Genomic DNA, 21460 nt, shown 5'->3' with positions numbered 1-21460 from the left:
AGTAACCTAGTGCAGTTGTTGCAAATATAGCGTTATGTAAGGCTTCAGTTTAGAAAAGTTGTATCATATGTTATATCATAATGTATTACACAACTATGCTTTGAGAGCATGCACTATGTATTTGTATGAAGAATTCAATGAAAACAAATGCTAGTACTAAAAGAGTAAGCAACACCTAATCATTTTAAAACAGCATGTAATGGAAAAGGCTTGAAGCTTAGTTTATGCTTTAAAGCAATATAATATGAATGTGTTCTTAAACACTGTAGCTGCTGGGTGTGCACAGAGGATGACTTTTCTACAGTGTGGCCTCATCTGTCCACAATCATGTGATATTTATGATGCAAATTGTCAGGGCGGATGTGCAGAAGGTTGCTTCTGCCCTAGAGGACATTTTCTCAATGCAGACGGAGAATGTGAACCACTGGAAATAGCTTGCAAAGGTTAGTTAGTACAGACAGCTTCGTAAAGCCCGTGGTTGGATCATGGTGGTCTTTCTGTCATATCAGTTTGTAATCATAGTTTATGTATTTGTTCTTGTACATATAGTGACTACATGTCCAACACTTGTTGGTCCTGATGATGGGAGTATAGCATGTTCACTGGGAGTTGATGGTGTTCCTACTGAAGGGGATACCTGTGTTTATCAGTGTGATGATGGTTATATTGTATCAGGTGGAAATTCTAGAGAGTGTCAGAGTGACGGCACTTGGACTGGCACTGAGGCTACTTGTGAGAGATGTACGTAAGATGAAATTTAAATTACAACATAATAATGATGTAGGCAAAATATAGATTTTGTGTTATGACATACACATATGCAATAGTAGATCTTGAATGATGCAGCCTGTATATTCTAATCCATTCTGTACTGACTACGACGTGTACTGCATGTGGCTATGCTAAGATGACATTTACTACATACATGATTATACATAACGTAATCATTAAATTAATATAGCTTAAAGAATTTATTGCTATAATCTATTATGTGAGTATATGTATTGATAAAGCAGTTATACAATTATATAGTTTTTGTGTTTTATTAGTGACCTGTTTACCACTCTCTGCTCCTGATAATGGAATGATTGTGTGTACTGGGAACCAGTTTGAAGACACTTGTACTATCACATGCAACCTTGGCTATGAGCTAGTTGGTAGTGGCATTACAGCGTGCCAGAGCGATCAGACTTGGAGTGGCACAGAGGCCATGTGCATTGAAGGTAGGTGTTCTAAACACTGTGTAATATATGCAGCTGGATATTTTGAGATGTGCACTGTATAGGACTACATTGTAGCTTTAGCAGTTTCCACTCTGTTAACTGAAGTGATTAAGAGAGATTATATAGTTTACTAACATTTAAAAAATTGTCAATTTAAAAATGAAGTAGGGAAATGTGTTATAGCTAATGTGCCAAAGTAGGGACTTTCCCACTGAGCTATGCTGTAATACCATCATTCATCTCTTGTTTTACTATCTTTTATTGCACAGGTCCTTAGTTCATTTTTAAATTGACAATTTAAAAAAAATACTAGTTTGTGTAGTTTTTTGTTGTAGCACAGCTAGCTACAGTGTTAAGTAAATAGCTAGATTGTTAAGAGGTGTGGTCTCCTTTACTCTATCACTATTGGTCCACCTAGATTTTTATTCAATGGGCGTGGTTGCAAATCTATCGCGAACAGGATCCCAATCGTGAAGTTGCAGATATCTAGCTAGTAAGCTAATACCTCTTATAATAGCACCAGGACTGAAGCGCTTCTGAAATCCAGCTCTGAAATAATTCTGTGGCGTCTAAATATGCTGCTGAAAGCGAGGCAAAAGTGTTGATACTGAAAATTAATGCCTTGATATGGTTTCGATTCTAGAAGACAACCAACCTGATTGAAGATAAAAGGAAAGACAAGGTGCAGAGGGAACACACTTGCCAGAACCCCAAAAGGCACAGCCCACTTGTGAGTTTGTTATTGTGGCATAAAATGGTGGCTGTGCACTGCTTTGTTTGGCCTCTAGGCTTGCGACCATGGTTAGTGAGTGAGTGAGTGAGTGAGTGAGTGAGTGAGTGAGTCAGGCAGACGAAATTGAGGTTTTGGCAAGTTTTATAAATTATGTATCCGGTCACCAGTAAGTGTTTTCTTGTTATTAATGCTGTATTTCATGTTAGTATTATTGCGCAAAGGTGATGTTTGTGTCGCGTAAGATGTTTCTAGGAAATTTTAAAGGTAGAATTTTAGGCGGCGCTCGTCACTTTGGAGTGATCCCTACTTAAATAGTACTACCGTACTGTTTGATACTCAAACAATAGTCAGTAATTGAGACCTGGTATAGCTCACTAGAATCCTACGAGTACAGATATGGTGCTTGTCTGTATGGTGCTACGTTTCAACAAAATTTCTAACAATGAGTTGTGTATATGCATGTGTGATACACAATATTGTTGTGTTGTTGTGTACTTTTAGTGACTACATGTCCAGAGCTTGATGATCCTGATAATGGTATTGTTGAGTGTTCAGTGGGAGTCGATGGAGTTCCTACTGAAGGAGACACTTGTGTTTACCTATGTGATGATGGCTACATTGTGTCTGGTGATAATTCTAGAGAATGTCAGAGTGACGGAACTTGGACTGGCAGTGAAGCAACCTGTGTAAGATGTAAGTCATATGAGTGATTATGAGGTATTGAGAATGTGTGTGTAACAGAATTTATCAGAATTTAACAGAATCTCATGCTTCTCTTTTACCAAATTGTATATTTACGTACATATTTACAATATGCAGTAATACCTTAAAGTAGCTAGTGAATAAATAGTCATACCCATACACCACACACACATGGACCACAGCTTTTCTTAGGCTACTTTTAATGTGGTACTTGGATTCTAGAGATGTATGCCAGCCAATAGGTATACTCTGGGACCTTAGAATGCTGCTGGCCAAATGGAACACAGAGCTAGAGACATGTACAACCTTGGACTGTTGTTTTAATGTCTTCCACATGTATTTCTGTTAATGTGAAAGTGTCCAGAGGGTCTTGGAAACCCTATATTATGGCTGGAAACCCAATACAACCATCAGCAAATGTAAACTTTGTGCTGTTAGTTACTATGCATGTACTGCAGATACATTGTACAAGCTACCATATACGTATCTATCAGACAACTGTCAAGTATATTCATGTAATTTAGAACATCAGTTACTTTTTTATTGGCCTTAATCTGTTGTTTATTGTACGTATGTAGTGTCATGTTTACCACTTACTGCTCCTGATAATGGAATGATTGGCTGTACTGGTTCACTGTTTGAAGACACTTGTACCTTCTCATGTGACGTTGGTTATGAGCTAACTGGTAGTGAGACTAGAACATGTCTGAGCAATCAGACCTGGAGTGGTACTGATGCTACATGTGTACAAGGTACATAATTACATTACCGGAGTATAAGTAATTACAGAATATACCAGTACAACAGTTCACACTCTAATAATATTAAAAACTCTCCATATTGTATTCATTTAGCTATGGTAACAATTTTGTGCACACAGTAAGCTACAGTATTGATATATATTGTGTAATATGTAGTAATATTATAAGTGTTTCTGTTAGTATCTCCTTTGTGTGAGCTACTTGTTGACCCTGATAATGGATATGTTGAGTGTTCACTGGGACCTGATGGTGTTCCTACTGAAGGAGATACCTGTGTTTATCAGTGTGATGATGGGTACATTGTGTCTGGTAGTAATTCTAGGGAATGTCAGAGTGATGGAACTTGGACTGGTAGTGAAGCTACCTGTGAAAGATGTAAGATTTACTTCAAATTATTTTTACAATACGAAATTTGGTATAATTATAGGATTGTAAAAAGTAGTTATTTAAGAGTATAGTAGTGATCCGAGACTAGCTCACTTTATCTGTTTGAACTTACATATATGCGTATCTTGCATGTTTGTTAATATGATAATCTCATTTACAAATACGCCCTGTACAATGATCAATGACAGTACTGGTATACAAAAGGGTGTTTGTATCCATCATTTCAATGTGGGCTATAGCAAGCCATTAGTTTACAGTGAAAATGAGAGCAATATATAAACATAGTACTATATAAGGACAATATCACCTATAAGTGATAATTTTCTCAATAAATAGTGTACAGCCAACAATAGTGTATCAAAATTTACATTGGTTAACACTGTAAAATAAATACTGTTTTCTTAGTAAACATTACTTACTTTATCATAATTTTTCAAGTGCCTTGTTTGGAACTTACTGCTCCTGATAATGGAATGATTGACTGTACTGGTTCACTGTTTGAAGACACTTGTACCTTCTCATGTGACGTTGGTTATGAGCTAACTGGTAGTGAGACTAGAACATGTCTGAGCAATCAGACCTGGAGTGGTACTGATGCTACGTGTGTACAAGGTATGTAATTGCATTACCAGAGTATAAGTAATTACAAAGTAAAGTTTATACCAGTATAACAGTACACAATCTAACATTCGACAGTAAGAATATTTCGTGGTTGCCTCTACCAACAAAAATAAATTATGCAAAATATTTTCACTCTTGAATATTTTCTATTTGCGAAATATTTTTTGGAGGTCAAGCCGTCAAAACCGAGGTTGAAGCACTTGAGGAATGAGTACACTGTTGGAGAAGAAAGACTAATGGCCTACCGTCAGGGTTCCAATATCTGCCAGAATAAGTTTGCATGCCACTGTAGCTGCAAATTTAATATAATTAGCTATAGTGTCTAATTAGTGGTTGAGGCTGACCTCCGTCACAGCTGGGCATCCATCACAATTTCCCGTCCAATGTACAACAGGTACCCATATATAAACTTTTATCATATCTTGCACGCTCATTTCTGGCTCACGAAATTATTTGCTGTACAGAAAAATTCGCTGGTAAAATATTTTCATGGATTGAGCTTTCTGCAAAAATATAACACAACAAATTTATTTTTGAACTAAATAATCTTGAACAAAAATTTCCCAATTTATGGTATTAAAAGCACTCTATATTATATTCATTTAGCTATGGTAATAATTTTGTGCACACAGTAAGCTACAGTATTGATATATATTGTGTAATATGTAGTAATATTATATGTGTTTCTGTTAGTATCTCCTTTGTGTGAGCTACTTGTTGACCCTGATAATGGATATGTTGAGTGTTCACTGGGACCTGATGGTGTTCCTACTGAAGGAGATACCTGTGTTTATCAGTGTGATGATGGGTACATTGTGTCTGGTAGTAATTCTAGGGAATGTCAGAGTGATGGAACTTGGACTGGTAGCGAAGCTACTTGTGAGAGATGTAAGACATATACTGAAAAGCGCCCATAAAGTGTTGCTAGGTTTTTATAGGCCATGTTATGTTGTGTATTGTTTGGGTTAAGTAAGTAGCACCATGTACAGCCTGGCATTTGCTTGAGTTATGTTAGCATCATACATGAGCTTACTTAAAGGTCCCATCACCACGTTTTGTGTAACTGTAAGTATAATCTTGCTACGTATATCTTGGACAGACTTACACCATATATATGTGGTAAGTTAACAATTTATTTTCTGTAGTGTCATGTTTACCACTTACTGCTCCTGATAATGGAATGATTGACTGTACTGGTTCACTGTTTGAAGACACTTGTACCTTCTCATGTGATGATGGTTATGAGCTAACTGGTAGTGAGAATAGAACATGTCAGAGTGATCAGACTTGGAGTGGTACTGAGCCCATGTGTGTACAAGGTGTGTTTAGAGTAATAAATTATAATATGTATACAACACAACAAAGGTATTCGATAAATTCTTTATAAATATGTTGTTTTTACACAAACAATTTTAGTAACATGTCCACCACTTACTGCTCCTGATAATGGAATGATTGACTGTACTGGTTCACTGTTTGAAGACACTTGTTCCTTCTCATGTGATGATGGTTATGAGCTAACTGGTAGTGAGAATAGAACATGTCAGAGTGATCAGACTTGGAGTGGTACTGAGCCCATGTGTTTACAAGGTGTGTTTAGAGTAATAAATTATAATATGTATACAACACAACAAAGGTATTCGATAAATTCTTTATAAATATGTTGTTTTTACACAAACAATTTTAGTAACATGTGCACCACTTACTGCTCCTGATAATGGAATGATTGACTGTACTGGTTCACTGTTTGAAGACACTTGTACCTTCTCATGTGATGATGATTATGAGCTAACTGGTAGTGAGAATAGAACATGTCAGAGTGATCAGACTTGGAGTGGTACTGAGCCCATGTGCGTACAAGGTGTGTTTAGAGTAATAAATTATAATATGTATACAACACAACTAGGAGTATTCTTTATAAATATGTTGTTTTTACACAAACAATTTTAGTAACATGTCCACCACTTACTGCTCCTGATAATGGAGATATTGATTGTTCACTGGGAGATGATGGAGAAGCTAATCCTGGAGACACTTGTACCTTCACATGTGATGATGGTCATGAACTAACTGGTAGTGAGACTAGGACTTGTCAGAATGATGGGATGTGGAGTGGTAGTGAACCTACTTGTGATAGAGGTAACACTTTATCTGCTCTTGACTTTAATGTGTACATTTTGAGTAGTTATAGCTTGCAAAGGCACATATAATTGCTACACATATGAAGCTTTTGCCAAAGGTGGATCACTTTATCACCTATTAAATGTTTTCTGTAATAGTAGCTGGATGTTGAGTATTCTGCAAAAAATTTCGGAAGTGTGGCAATAAAGCCTGTAGCTATAAACTGCATTCAAATTTGTCCACAAAAGGTTGGAAAACTGTTCAACGCCATCCATCTTTATACTACAGACCACGCACTCAAGCCACCTCATATGTATAATTTGAAATGCCAGAAATTTAAAAATCAATTATCTTACAGAGTAGTTGTTTAACAAAAGTGTTAGTTAACTTTTGTGGTGTGCAGTTTTGAATGGCACAGTTTATGTCTTACATGCTTTTGAGCACTGTTATATATGCTGAATTGTAGTTACTTCTATGTAATTTACCGTTTACAGTGTCATGTCCACCACTTACTGCTCCTGATAGTGGAACGATTGACTGTACTGGTTCACTGTTTGAAGACACTTGTACCTTTTCATGTGATGATGGTTATGAGCTAACTGGTAGTGAGAATAGAACATGTCAGAGTGATGAAACATGGAGTGGTACCGAACCCATCTGTATACAAGGTGTGTTTATAGAGAGTGATAGAATTAATAATAGTTATATAGACTTTAAAATACAGAGTTCTATGGAATTTAGTAACCCTAGGTCCCTCCCTGTGTTGTGGTGCCCAAGCAAAGCAAGGATGCTACTGCAGGATCTGAATTACATAGAATCTTCAAAGTCTAATCTAGTTGTTGTTCCTTGAAAGCTGCTTGTAAATGAGAAAATGTACACAGCATTTATTAGTAGAAACAAACTCCCTCTAATGTAATACAGCTGTTACTATGTATTTATTTAAATGCCCATGCATTGTCAATGTTAAAGGCACACAATTGCTATGTTTTTATAGCCTTAGAGCGTCTCTACACAGTGTACGTGCAACTTTATAGGATTTAGAGACCACATTTTCAACCAATCAGATTTCTGTATTCAATTTTTTGAAGCTGAAAATTGAATAATGTGTAACACAACAAAGCCAGTTTTATTATGTTGTTTTTCCCACAAAAAATAGTAACATGTCCACCACTTACTGCTCCTGATAATGGAGATATTGATTGTTCATTGGGAGATGATGGAGAAGCTAATCCTGGAGACACTTGTACCTTCACATGTGATAATGGTCATGAACTAACTGGTAGTGAGACTAGGACTTGTCAGAATGATGGGATGTGGAGTGGTAGTGAACCTACTTGTGATAGAGGTAAGACTTTAACTTCTTTTGATTTATATAACTGGAGTTAGATAAACCATTTTAAAGTGTACCCTAATATAGGCAAGTTAAAATTTTTCACTTGCAAAAAATATTAGTTATATATATACGTATGTATGTGAAATCTGCACCAAAGTGTCATCTTTCAAAGCATTCCTTGATCGTACTAGTTGCTGGATGCATAGTATTGCACTATTTTAGATTATAATGAAATTTTAGGGGTGACGCTCTTAAACAAGTCCTCAAACTGGAATGGGATGGCAAGTCCAAATACACACCTAACTTTAATTGTAATTTTGTCAGTAGATACCAAAAGATAATTTGTTCATTTTGGTGAAGAACAGCTAGCCATAGGCATAATTAATATTGTCTAATAATTATAATGACAGAGCTTATGATAACATCTGGACACTGAACAAAATCACATAAATGTCTGATCATAATGCAATTTGTCTGGATACGGTGTCCCATCAAAGCGCAAGGAGGGAGTCCAAGTGCTGAGTTGGCGTGTCTATTATAATAATAGTCCTTTGGTTGGTATACATCGACACATCCTTACAACCCAAAGGAGTGAGGTAGTTGGAAAAGATGGATATGGTCGAATATGGACATGGACACAGACATTTTCAAAATTCACCTTTAAATTTATACAACAGTTAGTTTTCATACCTAATGTTGTTCTGTAGCTTCCAGACATCTTCACAAAGCTATAGAACTTATCCATTTATAAGCGCATATGCAGAGGATTGGCTAGCATGGTACATAGTACTATAGACCATATACTGTTGTACACATGCTCTAGAAAATTTAATGCAGACTTACAGAGATACAGCTGGTATGCCTCAACATATTCTCACAGGCCAGGCTCTTAGAGCTTCATTGCTTAGGTTTAAGCACCTGTATTTTATATTGTAAGCTGTGAGTTTCTGGATCTGGTCTGCAAGACTGAATTAGGTTATAGCACCCGAATCTCTACAATTACATCTGCATTAGATTTCTAGAGCATGTGTACAACAGTATATGGTCTATAGTACTCTGTAGTGCCCTCTGCACATGAAAATGGATAACCGCTATGTGAAGATGATGGGAGCGAAGACTATACTGTACAGAACAACTTTAGGTATGAAAATTAACTGTTATACAAGGGCATAGTCAGAATGTTCCGGAAGGGGGGTTCGGATTTGAAGTGGAATATCTTGTCTGGGTGCTTCCCTTTGGACCATTTTGAGCAAAAGCAATGCATATATACAAAATATGCGCTTAGGCTGTAAGACTAAAAGGTAATTTATAGACACTATAAACCTACTATTAGCACTTTACTTCCAGACAACATACTGATGGTAACTTTAATCTTCTAGCACAGTGGCAGTCACCACACTTTAGTCCTAATCCTTCTCCCAAGTATAAACATTACTGTTTGTCCTCCTGTAAGTGTTGATGATCAACATTCGATGAAGTAACCTCAGATGTCTTGACTCTTGTGCTCCAATATATCTGAGACATCACGTGCCCACTACATGCTCAACATAAAACATTCGTAATGTAAATATTCATCATATTCAACAGTCTAACCTGACACATGCATAACACGACTACTCAAGTTTATTGCAGCTGTATATATGATCTAATCCAAAACAGCCAAGCTGTAAAAAAAGAGTGCGGCCCTGAGAAAGGCTATGGTGAAAAAAGATGTGAAATCCAAGGTGGCGGCCAAGAAATGGCTGTGATGGTAGGTTAATGGTAAAAATTTTAATAACGACAATTCAAGTGAATTTTGTGCCAAGACCAAGCGGCACCAAATTCACTGAATTGTTGTTATTAAAATTTTTACCATTAACCTACCATCACAGCCATTTCTTGGCCGCCACCTTGGATTTCACATCTTTTTTCACCATAGCCTTTTTGAGGGCCGCACTCTTTTTTTACAGCTTGGCTGTTTTGGATTAGATTTCACTTCTTTTTGCATTTGTATACCCCAAAGCCGGCCTATGGCCGGCTTTAGGGCTTTTTAACCTGTCATTTTTTTCTTTACTACATGAAGAAGAAAAGATGAAGCAGGGTGATTTCTTTGTAGCTGACCTCTCTGCAAGGTGATCCTTCTAGCTGATCCCTCTACCGGATAACTTGTTTGTAGCTGAACTCTCTACAAGGTGATTTGTTTGTAGCTGAACTTTCTACAAGGTAACTTCTTCTAGCTGATCTTTCTACAGGGTGATTTGTTTGTAGCTGAATTCTCTACAGGGCGATTTGTTTGCAGCTAAACTGCTGAACTCTCTACAATGTAACTTCTTCTAGCTAAACTCTCTACGGGTGGCTTGTTTCTAGCTGATCTCTCTACAGGGTGACTTGTTTGTAGCTGAACTCTCTACAAGGTGATTTGTTTGTAGCTGAACTCTCTACAAGGTACCTTCTTCTAGCTGATCTTTCTACAGGGTGATTTGTTTGTAGCTGAATTCTCTACAGGGTGATTTGTTTGCAGCTAAACTGCTGAACTCTCTACAATGTAACTTCTTCTAGCTAAACTCTCTACGGGTGGCTTGTTTCTAGCTGATCTCTCTACAGGGTGACTTGTTTGTAGCTGAACTCTCTACAAGGTGATTTGTTTGTAGCTGAACTCTCTACAAGGTAACTTCTTCTAGCTGATCTTTCTACAGGGTGATTTGTTTGTAGCTGAATTCTCTACAGGGTGATTTGTTTGCAGCTAAACTGCTGAACTCTCTACAATGTAACTTCTTCTAGCTAAACTCTCTACGGGTGGCTTGTTTCTAGCTGATCTCTCTACAGGGTGACTTGTTTGTAGCTGGACTCTCTACAAGGTGATTTGTTTGTAGCTGAACTCTCTACAAGGTAACTTCTTCTAGCTGATCTTTCTACAGGGTGATTTGTTTGTAGCTGAATTCTCTACAGGGCGATTTGTTTGCAGCTAAACTGCTGAACTCTCTACAATGTAACTTCTTCTAGCTAAACTCTCTACGGGTGGCTTGTTTCTAGCTGATCTCTCTACAGGGTGACTTGTTTCTAGCTGAACTCTCTACAGGGCGATTTGTTTGCAGCTGAACTCTCTACAAGGTAGCTTCTTTGTAGCTGAACTCTCTACAATGTAACTTCTTCTAGCTGAATTCTCTACAGGTGGCTTGTTTATAGCTGATCTCTCTACAGGGTGACTTGTTTCTAGCTGAACTCTCTACAGGGTGATTTGTTTGTAGCTGAACTCTCTACAAGGTAACTTCTTCTAGCTGACCTTTCTACAGGGTGATTTGTTTGTAGCTGAATTCTCTACATGGTAGTTTCTTTGTAGCTGAACTCTCTACAATGTAACTTCTTCTAGCTGAACTCTCTACAGGATGACTTGTTTCTAGCTGATCTCTCTACAGGGTGACTTGTTTGTAGCTGAACTGTCTACAGGGTGATTTGTTTGTAGCTGAACTCTCTACAAGGTAACTTCTTCTAGCTGAACTCTCTACAGGATGACTTGTTTCTAGCTGATCTCTCTACAGGGTGACTTGTTTGTAGTTGAACTCTCTACAGGGTGATTTGTTTGTAGCTGAACTCTCTACAAGGTAACTTTTTCTAGCTGAACTCTCTACATGGTGACTTGTTTCTAGCTGAACTCTCTACAATGTAACTTCTTCTAGCTGAACTCTCTACGGGTGGCTTGTTTCTAGCTGATCTCTCTACAGGGTGACTTGTTTCTAGCTGAACTCTCTACAGGGTGATTTGTTTGTAGCTGAACTCTCTACAAGGTAGCTTCTTCTAGCTGACCTTTCTACAGGGTGATTTGTTTGTAGCTGAACTCTCTACAAGGTAACTTCTTCTAGCTGATCTTTCTACAGGGTGATTTGTTTGTAGCTGAACTCTCTACAGGGCGATTTATTTGCAGCTGAACTCTCTACATGGTAGTTTCTTTGTAGCTGAACTCTGTACAACGTAACTTCTTCTAGCTGAACTCTCTACAGGATGACTTGTTTCTAGCTGATCTCTCTACAGGGTGACTTGTTTGTAACTGAACTTTCTACAGGGTGATTTGTTTGTAGCTGAACTCTCTACAAGGTAACTTCTTCTAGCTGATCTTTCTACAGGGTGATTTGTTTGTAGTTGAATTCTCTACAGGTGATTTGTTTGCAGCTGAACTCTTTTACATGGTGGTTTCTTTGTAGCTGAACTCTCTACAAAGTGACTTCTTCTAGCTGATCTATCTACAGGATGACTTGTTTCTAACTGAACTCTCTACAGTGTGATCTGTTAATAGCAGAACTTTCTACTAGGTGATTTGTTTGCAGCTAAACTCTTTGCATGATTGTTTCTTTGTAACTGAACTCTCTACAAGGTGACTTCTTCTAGCTGATCTCTCTACAGGATGACTTGTTTCTAACTGAACTCTCTACAGTGTGATCTGTTCGTAGCAGAACTTTTTACTGGGTGATTTGTTTGTAGCTAAACTCTTTGCATGATTGTTTCTTTGTAACTGAACCCTCTACAAGGTAACTTCTTCTAGCTGATCTCTCTACAGGGCAATTTGTTTGTAGCTGAATTCTCTACAGGGTGATTTATTTGAGCTGAACTCTCTACATGATGGCTTATTTGTAGCTGAACTGTCTATTTGGTACCTTCTTCTAGCTGATCTGACTACAGGGTGACTTGTTTGTAGCTGAATTTCCTACAGAATAACTTACAATGTAATATAACTGAGTAAATTATAAATGCAGCTGAATGCTTTATTAGGGTGACTGTTCTATTAGAGTATCTCGATCTCCCATTTGCTGCACCTAGTTGCCTTTCGAATCATAACTCAGTGATTTGTAATCCGATTCTTCTGTACTACTGCAAGGACTTTCTATGATGATTATTCCAGCTACATACTGATTTTCAGCTCGTTGCTCTAAGCGGTTTGCCTGGTAGATACGAAAACTAATAGTTTTTTTATTCATAAAAATCCATCGCGTAATTTTGACACAGGTTGGGTTTCGTGTCATATCTCCATGGTCTTTATCCCGATTCCTTTCAAACCACAAAAAGGCACTCCTACGATGGTTGCTCCATCTACATATCAATTTTCAACTGATTCCTCCAAGGCGTTTACCCTGTAGGCGTGACAGACCTTCGACCTTATTTTACGAAAATAATCGGTCATAACTCCGTGAATGTTCATCGGATTCCTACCAAAGTTGGTACGGAGATCCGCCTTAATGAGCCCTTTAAGTGTGCCAAATTTCAGCCAAATCCGAGCACGCATTCGTGTTTTATGGCGAATTTTGCGAAGTGTGCGAAATGAAGAAGATGAAGAAGAAGAAAAAAACGAAGAAATTAAAACGAAATTTTGTTCGCTCGTATCTCGGAAATGGCTAGAGCGATGTTCTTCAAATTTGGTATGTAGACTCCCCTAGCTGGGCGGCATGTCTCCAGCAAATTTGGTTCCAATCGGATAAGGGATCACAGAGCTACATAGGTGTGAAAATTGCGTTTTCTTTCTTCCTGTTAATATACTCACGGTGTGGCGCGCCGGCTTCTTGGGCCGCACGACACACTATCGTGTGTCTTGATCTATGATTTCACACCAGTCCTTTGCCATTTCTGCTATGTATCATGTGCGCAATTGATCATGTGATGCGACACTTGATTCATTGATGATTCAGCATTACACACTGTAGTGTGATGCAACCCTCAAGAGTAGTGTAGAAAGTGTGAAAGTAGCTACTGCAGAGTTCCAGGGCTGTAAGTTTGGTGTGAATTTTAATTTATAATTTATGCTCCTGAAAAGAGGGTTCGTCCAAACCATCCAAACCCCGTAGCTACATCCTTGTTATATCAAAATGTAAACACATGTTTTGAAAATGTAGTGTCCATGTCTGACTATATTTGTCAACCCAAGGGAGTACTGTAACCACATAACAGTCGCATCAAGGAATTACTGGTATAAGGTCTTTCTTCTATGCTATAGTGGCACAATAGGCCTGATTTTCTACATGCCTAGTCAATTTAGGTAACTGTCTGGCCAATTCTGGTTTTCCAGGACATTGTGGCTGGACAACAGAAATTTCTTTTCATACGCTCTTTAGTGGGTATACTTGCAAATATGTTTTTGTCCCTGGTTTTACATTATATGATATTTTTTAGTCTCATGTCCACCACTTACTGCTCCTGATAATGGAATGATTGACTGTACTGGTTCACTGTTTGAAGACACTTGTACCTTCTCATGTGATGATGGTTATGAGCTAACTGGTAGTGAGAATAGAACATGTCAGAGTGATCAGACTTGGAGTGGTACAGAGCCCATGTGTGTACAAGGTGTGTATTGTATGATTGTGTACTGTTGCGTATCTAACTTGTTGCTGCCCATCAGTTCCTACTTGTCTCAATTAAAATTTATATACAATAATGTATTAATAGCCGAAACACAATGCTATGCAGCAATCAATGTATTATGGTAACAGTGGTGACTGTTAATAGTAGAAACATTCAAATGCATTGTAATCATGTCATTATAATGCTGTATATTATGTGCCTGAATCAGTCTTGCAGTGACAACTGGGTTGTGTTACTTATTGTTGTGTGATGTAAAATTTATAATGCGACTTTTAAAACTTTCATTCTCTGGACTGTCACATGTGTACTGTAGTGTAAGCCAATTGTGTGCAGCTGTGTGCTAAGTATTTTAGTCTGTAAATAAAATTTCTCATTAATTTTGTAGCTACTTGTCCACCACTTACTGCTCCTGATAATGGAGATATTGATTGTTCACTTGGAGATGATGGAGAAGCTAATCCTGGAGACAATTGTACCTTCACATGTGATGATGGTTATAAACTAACTGGTAGTGAGAATAGAGTGTGTCTACTTGGTGGGGACTGGAGTGGCAGTCAGCCTACCTGTACCATTGGTAAAGTACTAACATAATACAGTGTATATATTGGTGGTGCCCTTTTCTTCTCTATTTGTTAAAATTAGGTTACACTATGTCATAAATAGTTTTAACGATGAGTATTTAGTTGCAATATACAGATGTGATTGGTACAGACTGTGTAGTTTACGTTGTAACTTCTCTTTAGTCTCATGTCCACCACTTACTGCTCCTGATAATGGAATGATTGATTGTACTGGTTCACTGTTTGAAGACACTTGTACCTTCTCATGTGATGATGGTTATGAGCTAACTGGTAGTGAGAATAGAACATGTCAGAGTGATCAGACTTGGAGTGGTACTGAGACAGTTTGTACACTAAGTATGTTTGCTGATAAGTAATATTTGTAATTATAAGAATAGACCTATATACTTACGTATGGACAATCACACTCAGTACACTAGAATGCACAAATGCTTACTGACTGTTATTGTAGATACACTGACATTTGAGCTCCTTAATACAAACAATGAGATGCATAGCTTAGCTACAAACAATAAACACTCCGTATTAAGATTAATAAGTGTGTAGCTAGCAGTAAAATAATTATTTGTCAATACACACACAGTGGAAACTACCCAAACAACAGTTCATCTATTAGAGTAGTTAAAATTGTTAAAGTTGATTTTGCATACTACTTCAATCTAAATACCAGGTTGTCCTCAAGTTCAAAATAAACAAGACACCTCTTTGTACACATCATAGTGTGTTGCTTATTAAAATTCTTCCTTCATGTTCAAATTTATGTGTGTCCATAGCTACATGTCCATCCCTTAATGACCCTGATAATGGAAGAATTGAGTGTTCAGTGGAACCTGATGATGTTCCTACTGATGGAGACACTTGTATCTATGTATGTAATGAAGGATTTGATATAAATGGTGAACTTACCAGAGAATGTCAGAGTGATGGAACTTGGACAGGCACTGATTCTACTTGTGAAAGAGGTAGGATCATACACCACCATAATATGTGAGCATTTACAACATATGTTGGTGTTAATATTGTATTTACTAGATACGGTATATACATTACTGTGCTCTGTAATCTGTCTACTTTCACTGTGTGTTTATTTCCTGCTAATTAGGGACCATAGCAAATAAGCCTACAAATAAAAGGAATAAATAATAGTTATGCGGGCACAATGTGGCGTCCATGGATCTTATAAACCCGAAGGCCTGGGTCTGTAGTGCATGAGTGAAGCGAGGGCGCTACTAAAGGCCTGAGGGTTATAAATTCCATAGACTCCACATTGGGCCCATGTAACTGCTTTAGACTCTATTTTACATTACACTCAGATTAGTTACCTCATCCACGGCTGTTTCTGCTGTAGTATCGGCAAAAGTGGCTGGTTTTTCATGATAATTCTAGCTCCATGACAAACATGCAATGGGTACTTGACACAAATAAGTGCCCTCACTACATCACTGCATGTTAGGAATGTGCACTCATTGGATGAATCTAGATTTTCAGCATATGTTATATTGTGCCTGAAGGCGTGGAGTATATTAGAAAACAAGGTGGAGCATATGAGATTTATTACCCACCCAAAAACAGCCTAAATAGGGTCTAAAGTTACATTAGACAAATAGCTATATACAACTTTGATAACAGAAGAAAATTTTACACTATTTGCTCTCTTGTGGATTCATTTCCATTTTTGCTGCATTTTGACATTTTAATTTTTCCTTATATAGTCCCATGTCCACCACTTACTGCTCCTGATAATGGAATGATTGACTGTACTGGTTCACTGTTTGAAGACACTTGTACCTTCTCATGTGATGATGGTTATAATATAACTGGTAGTGAGACTAGAACATGTCAGAGCGACCAGACCTGGAGTGGATCTGAAGCTATGTGTACAAGGGGTAGGTTATCGTAATGCTTCTTCTATAATCATGTATCAAAGTAGTAATTAGAGTACTGTTTGTAAAATGTGGTCCGAATTTAGTACACTTAATTATATTATGCTAAAAGTGTTGACCATTGTAAAGATAGGGTTGTTACCTATTACTTGTCCTGGATACAAAACATGTAAAGTGGACTTGCATTATTCTTCTGGCTGTCACTGTGTTTAAAAGTAAACATTGAGGAGTAGCAGCAGCAGCGGTGGCAGTGGTGGTGGCAGTGGCGGCAGCAGCAGCGGTGGTGGCAGCAGCAGCAACAGCAGCTGTAGCAACACCAAAAGCAGCAAACACACATGTATTTATGTATCCAAAGGCATAGGTTCATATTTTCACAAGTACAAAGAGCAGAGATTTTTGCTTATTTCAAATTCATAAACAGCTATATAGCCAAAGTAGCACAGCTTTCCCTAGATGTTTGTGAAATTTTTCTCCTTGTGACAAATGTCCTGCATGTTCATAATAGATGTCAATGAAATGGGTTAACATGACTTGTATTTGTATAGTTACACCATTATGCCAGCTACTTGATGCTCCTGATAATGGGAGGATTAGTTGTTCATTGGAAATTGATGGAATTCCTCTTGAAGGAGACACATGTATATACATATGTGATGAAGGGTTTGATCCTAGTGATGAGATTACTAGAGAGTGTCAAAGTGATGGGAGCTGGAGTGGTAGTGATATTACCTGTGACAGAGGTAGGATATAGAGCTAAAAGTTATCTGTACAAATCTATGGATTGTGTACATAACTTATCTTTTAGTGTATAGTACTATATATACAAAACAATATATATAATTTATTTGTAAATCTAATTGAGTGATTGTTAGTAACCAGTAATGTATTTGTCCATTCTGTCTAGTCTCATGTCCACCATTTACTGCTCCTGATAATGGAATGATTGACTGTACTGGTTCACTGTTTGAAGACACTTGTACCTTCTCATGTGATGATGGTTATGAGCTAACTGGTACTGCCAAAAGGACCTGTCAGAGTGATGGAACTTGGAGTGGTGACAACTCTATCTGTTCACCAGGTCTGTTTAATATTCCTTCCATTGTCTAACAAAAGGCCAGAATACATATTTGTAGGATGAGTTTTTTGATGCTCAGTTATGTTAAATTTTTGCAAGAATATTGTTGTCAATAAGATGCATAAGGGTGCTATAGGCAGTGGCGGATTTAGGGAGTTTCAAGGTTTCCATGGAAACCCCCTTTGAAAAATGATTACATAACAATTAAATGTTTTAATTATTGCAGCGTGCGCCTTGATCGAGATACTCTAATAGAGCAGTCACAGTAACTATTAAAGCAGTGTGTAGCGATGAGTTATTTAAGAATTTTATGTACTTTATCAATAGGCTGTGACCCTTTTTTTTTTTGGTCTCACCTTACTGAACCAGACAATGTAGTGCAGACTTGTGTGTATGTCATGTCAGTGTATATGTCCACCTTCTAAACTGGAAACCCCCTTTATAAATTCCTAGATCCGCCACTGATAGGGCTTATGTAATTTTTTGTTTTCCACTTTGAATATTTTCCAATATGATGAGTAGGCAGGTGGCTATATTATTCATTATTCATTATGGTTGAAAGCCTTGAACAAAAGACTGTATAAAAACAAACCCACTAATAAACAATGAAAATTTATAAATCCCTTAAGTGGAAATAATCTAAAATTTGTGGTACTGCATTACAGCATTAAGACCTAAACAAGGAATTAACTATTATTTTTTTTCATAAGGCCATGTACTGTATTTCCTCATATAAAAGCCACATTCGATTAAACGCCTGTCTCAATTATAAGCCGGGGGTTTCCCAGCACCTTTGGAAAATAAACGCTTGGTCTCAAATAGAGGCCTAGGCTATTTCTTGAGTCTACTGTTATTGGTTTTAATTGTTTTCCTTGTTGTTGCTGCTTTTCATACTTGAGTTTAGCGCCTTTTGAGGGATGAAGGTACTACGAGTAATCATGTGAGTAGTCCAGGAGTCTGCATGCATGCAGATAATTATCATACAACTATTTTCCATTCATTTTAACACTTGACTACACTTGTTTATACAGTCAACACACTGTATCACTGTTTTCTATGCTTGTCATTACATTAATCCACCACCCAAATTTGATTAAATGTCGGGCGTCCGTCAGACCAATCCAAAATAAATGCCAGTTAAATAAAGGCCCTATTCATTTACAGGCCTGGTCAAAAATGCTGGGAAAGAAATAAAACCCGAAGGAAATACAGTATATACAGTAAAAATTGCCCTTTGACTAAAGATGCATGTACTGATTCAGTTATTCCTGGTTCCAGTTTCTAACCATGTTGTTTTTTTTTTGTTTTTTTGTAAAATGCAGAATTCGCAAGTGTTATTGTGTATAATTATAATGTGTGTGTTAAACTGTACAATAGATACACAACTTAATTTCATGTGATTACGTACTGTGTATTAACAGTGTTAGCTACATGTCCTATACTTGCTGATCCTGATAATGGAGTAGTTGAGTGTTCAGTGGAGGATGGTGAAGTTCCCACAGAGGGAGACACATGTATATACATATGTGATGAAGGCTTTGAGCTTAATGGTGATATCACCACACGGTGTACAAGTGATGGTACTTGGAGTGGCATGGATATCTTTTTAACTTGTCTTAGAGGTGAAATACTTTAAATCCTAAACACATTTATATTTGTGTACTTTACTGTGTAGTATCATGTCCAGAACTTTCTTCTCCTAACAATGGACTGATTGATTGTACTGGATCTCACTTTGAAGATACTTGTACCTTTGCGTGCAATAATGGTTTTGTGATTAGTGGTAGTGAGACTCGAACCTGTCTGAGTAATAAGACCTGGAGTGGTGTTGAGACGATGTGTAGACCAGGTATTGTATAGTGAATTATATCTATGCTTATAATAGTTGAGTGACTTACACTTTGCTTGCTTTGAACACATGTATATAATGGATAATTTTTTCACAGCTTTTCTGCCTGTGTGTCTACCATTTGAGGACTCTGCAATTAGAGCAGTAGGATGCTCTTTAGGAGATGATGGAGTAGCTAATCCTGGAGATACTTGTGCTGTTTCCTGCAGGAATGGCTTTGACTTCAGAGGCAATCCTCTTAGGACCTGCCAGGATGATGGGACTTGGAGTGGTGATGAGATATTGTGTAGAGGTAGATATCGTCAATTTGTTGTAGTTGCACATCATAGATATCAAACACCATACCACTACAGCCTCCACCATATGTATACAGTATGTTCTGTAGAGTATGAAATACATAGAAGTATATTATCACATTTATACAACTCAAGTGCAAGTTTGCAGCTATTCTTTCTATATAGATTTTCAGCACACATGTAAGACTGCATCTCTTACTATGGCCTTTCTTATTGTAGTATTGGGTGGGACAAAATGATATGTACATAATGTTAGTTAAACAACAAAATTACTAGTGAATTTAATTTATAAAGGATGCCTGGTAATGTCACTGAACGCAACTGCTAAAGTGAGAAGGAGAAAGGCAGTGATTGAATTTTCAGCTCTTCCAACTCACCCTGATGTTACATTTCAATGCAAATTGAACAGACGTGGCAGATTCAAACCCTGTGAGTGTATAATATATATATACTGATGCTGGAGAAGTTTATCATATTATGTATTTACAGGTACAAGCCCTAAGTCTTATCGGCTCAGTAATGGTGAACACACTGTCACTGTGAGAGCAACATGTCCTGATCAATCAATGCAACCAAGAAAGACTTTAAGGTTTACAGTCGGTCGTAGACAAACTTAAATCACAAATACTGAAGCATGTATATTTAGTAGTAGTAGTAGTAAGTTGGTATTATACAAATATACATAACTTTCACACATATTGACATGCACATTTTATTATTGTATGTACATATCTCAATACAAGTACATTGAATGCATGTACATCCAATTTTGTGTTTGCATATTTCAGCAGTGACATGATGCATAAATGATATCCATGCGAAAACAACCAAGCTGTATAAAAAAGGGTGCGGCCTTTAAAAAGCCTAGATGAAAAAAGTTGTGAAATCAAAGGTGGCGGCCATGAAATGGCTGCAATGATGTTATATATAGGAATGAGGATCGTAGCAAGAATTCATTATATGTGACTGGGCCTGCGAAAACAGAGCATATGGGCTACACCCTGTCACTTTACAGGTCATATCTCAGTACTGGAACAGAATATTTGCATTCTGTAACTTGCATCATAAAGCCAATTAAATGCTTACTAAGAGCTGAAAATTTCATTACCATAGCATAATGGCACAACAAGGTATGAGTGATGAAAGTTTGAAAAAGTAGGCAAAAATCATGTGCCCACATGCCCTATTTTCGCAGGCCCGGTCACATATTATATATGGAGGAAAGTATGCCTTCAGCGAAATGCACTGCTACTAGTAGGTTTTAGAACAAAGGCTTGACTTAATTTCTACCATTCATCACATATCAACATATGGAGTTATTTATTTATTATCTAATTTGTCAAAATGACAGGGTGACACCAAAATCCATAGCTTGTACAAGGGTGCTTTCCTAACAAAAGTTAATACAAAGTTAACCAATGACAAAAACAGTTACAATACAAGGTCATTTGTGTAAATCAATGAAAAAAGTGAAATCGTAGAGCCTTGTGAAAGGCAGTAACTTTACTAAGGGCCTAGTATACAATAACATTCCAAATGAAGAGTGTGTTCACAAAGAATGAGTATCA

At 37.4% G+C, this 21460-nt stretch overlaps 1 protein-coding gene across 1 annotated transcript; it reads left to right on the top strand.

Moving 5' to 3' along the window:
- Nucleotides 1-244: 244 nt before the first annotated feature.
- On the top strand, nt 245-20697 carry LOC136255114 (sushi, von Willebrand factor type A, EGF and pentraxin domain-containing protein 1-like). The gene is made up of 26 exons (XM_066047833.1): nt 245-443; nt 550-741; nt 1050-1223; nt 2458-2649; nt 3237-3410; nt 3600-3794; nt 4245-4418; nt 5121-5315; nt 5573-5746; nt 5844-6017; nt 6115-6288; nt 6378-6566; nt 7043-7216; nt 7705-7893; nt 14017-14190; nt 14594-14782; nt 14952-15125; nt 15563-15751; nt 16502-16675; nt 17218-17412; nt 17577-17750; nt 19169-19369; nt 19423-19596; nt 19694-19888; nt 20187-20321; nt 20382-20697. Exons 1-26 carry the CDS (start codon nt 245-247, stop codon nt 20507-20509), a joined length of 4671 nt encoding a protein of 1556 aa, XP_065903905.1. The 3' UTR covers nt 20510-20697.
- Nucleotides 20698-21460: the final 763 nt, after the last annotated feature.

Source organism: Dysidea avara, chromosome 5 (assembly GCF_963678975.1).
Source record: "Dysidea avara chromosome 5, odDysAvar1.4, whole genome shotgun sequence".
NCBI classification, from domain to species: Eukaryota; Metazoa; Porifera; class Demospongiae; order Dictyoceratida; family Dysideidae; genus Dysidea; species Dysidea avara.
This window is presented reverse-complemented; position numbering and strand designations above follow the sequence as displayed.

Bases quoted from the DNA above. Each gene is read 5' to 3' on its own strand.
- LOC136255114 (XM_066047833.1), top strand. From the start codon at position 245: ATGAATGTGTTCTTAAACACTGTAGCTGCTGGGTGTGCACAGAGGATG. The intron at 15,126-15,562 runs GTATGTTTGCTG...GTGTGTCCATAG, and splicing joins TGAGACAGTTTGTACACTAA to CTACATGTCCATCCCTTAAT. The intron at 19,889-20,186 runs GTAGATATCGTC...TAATTTATAAAG, and splicing joins TGATGAGATATTGTGTAGAG to GATGCCTGGTAATGTCACTG.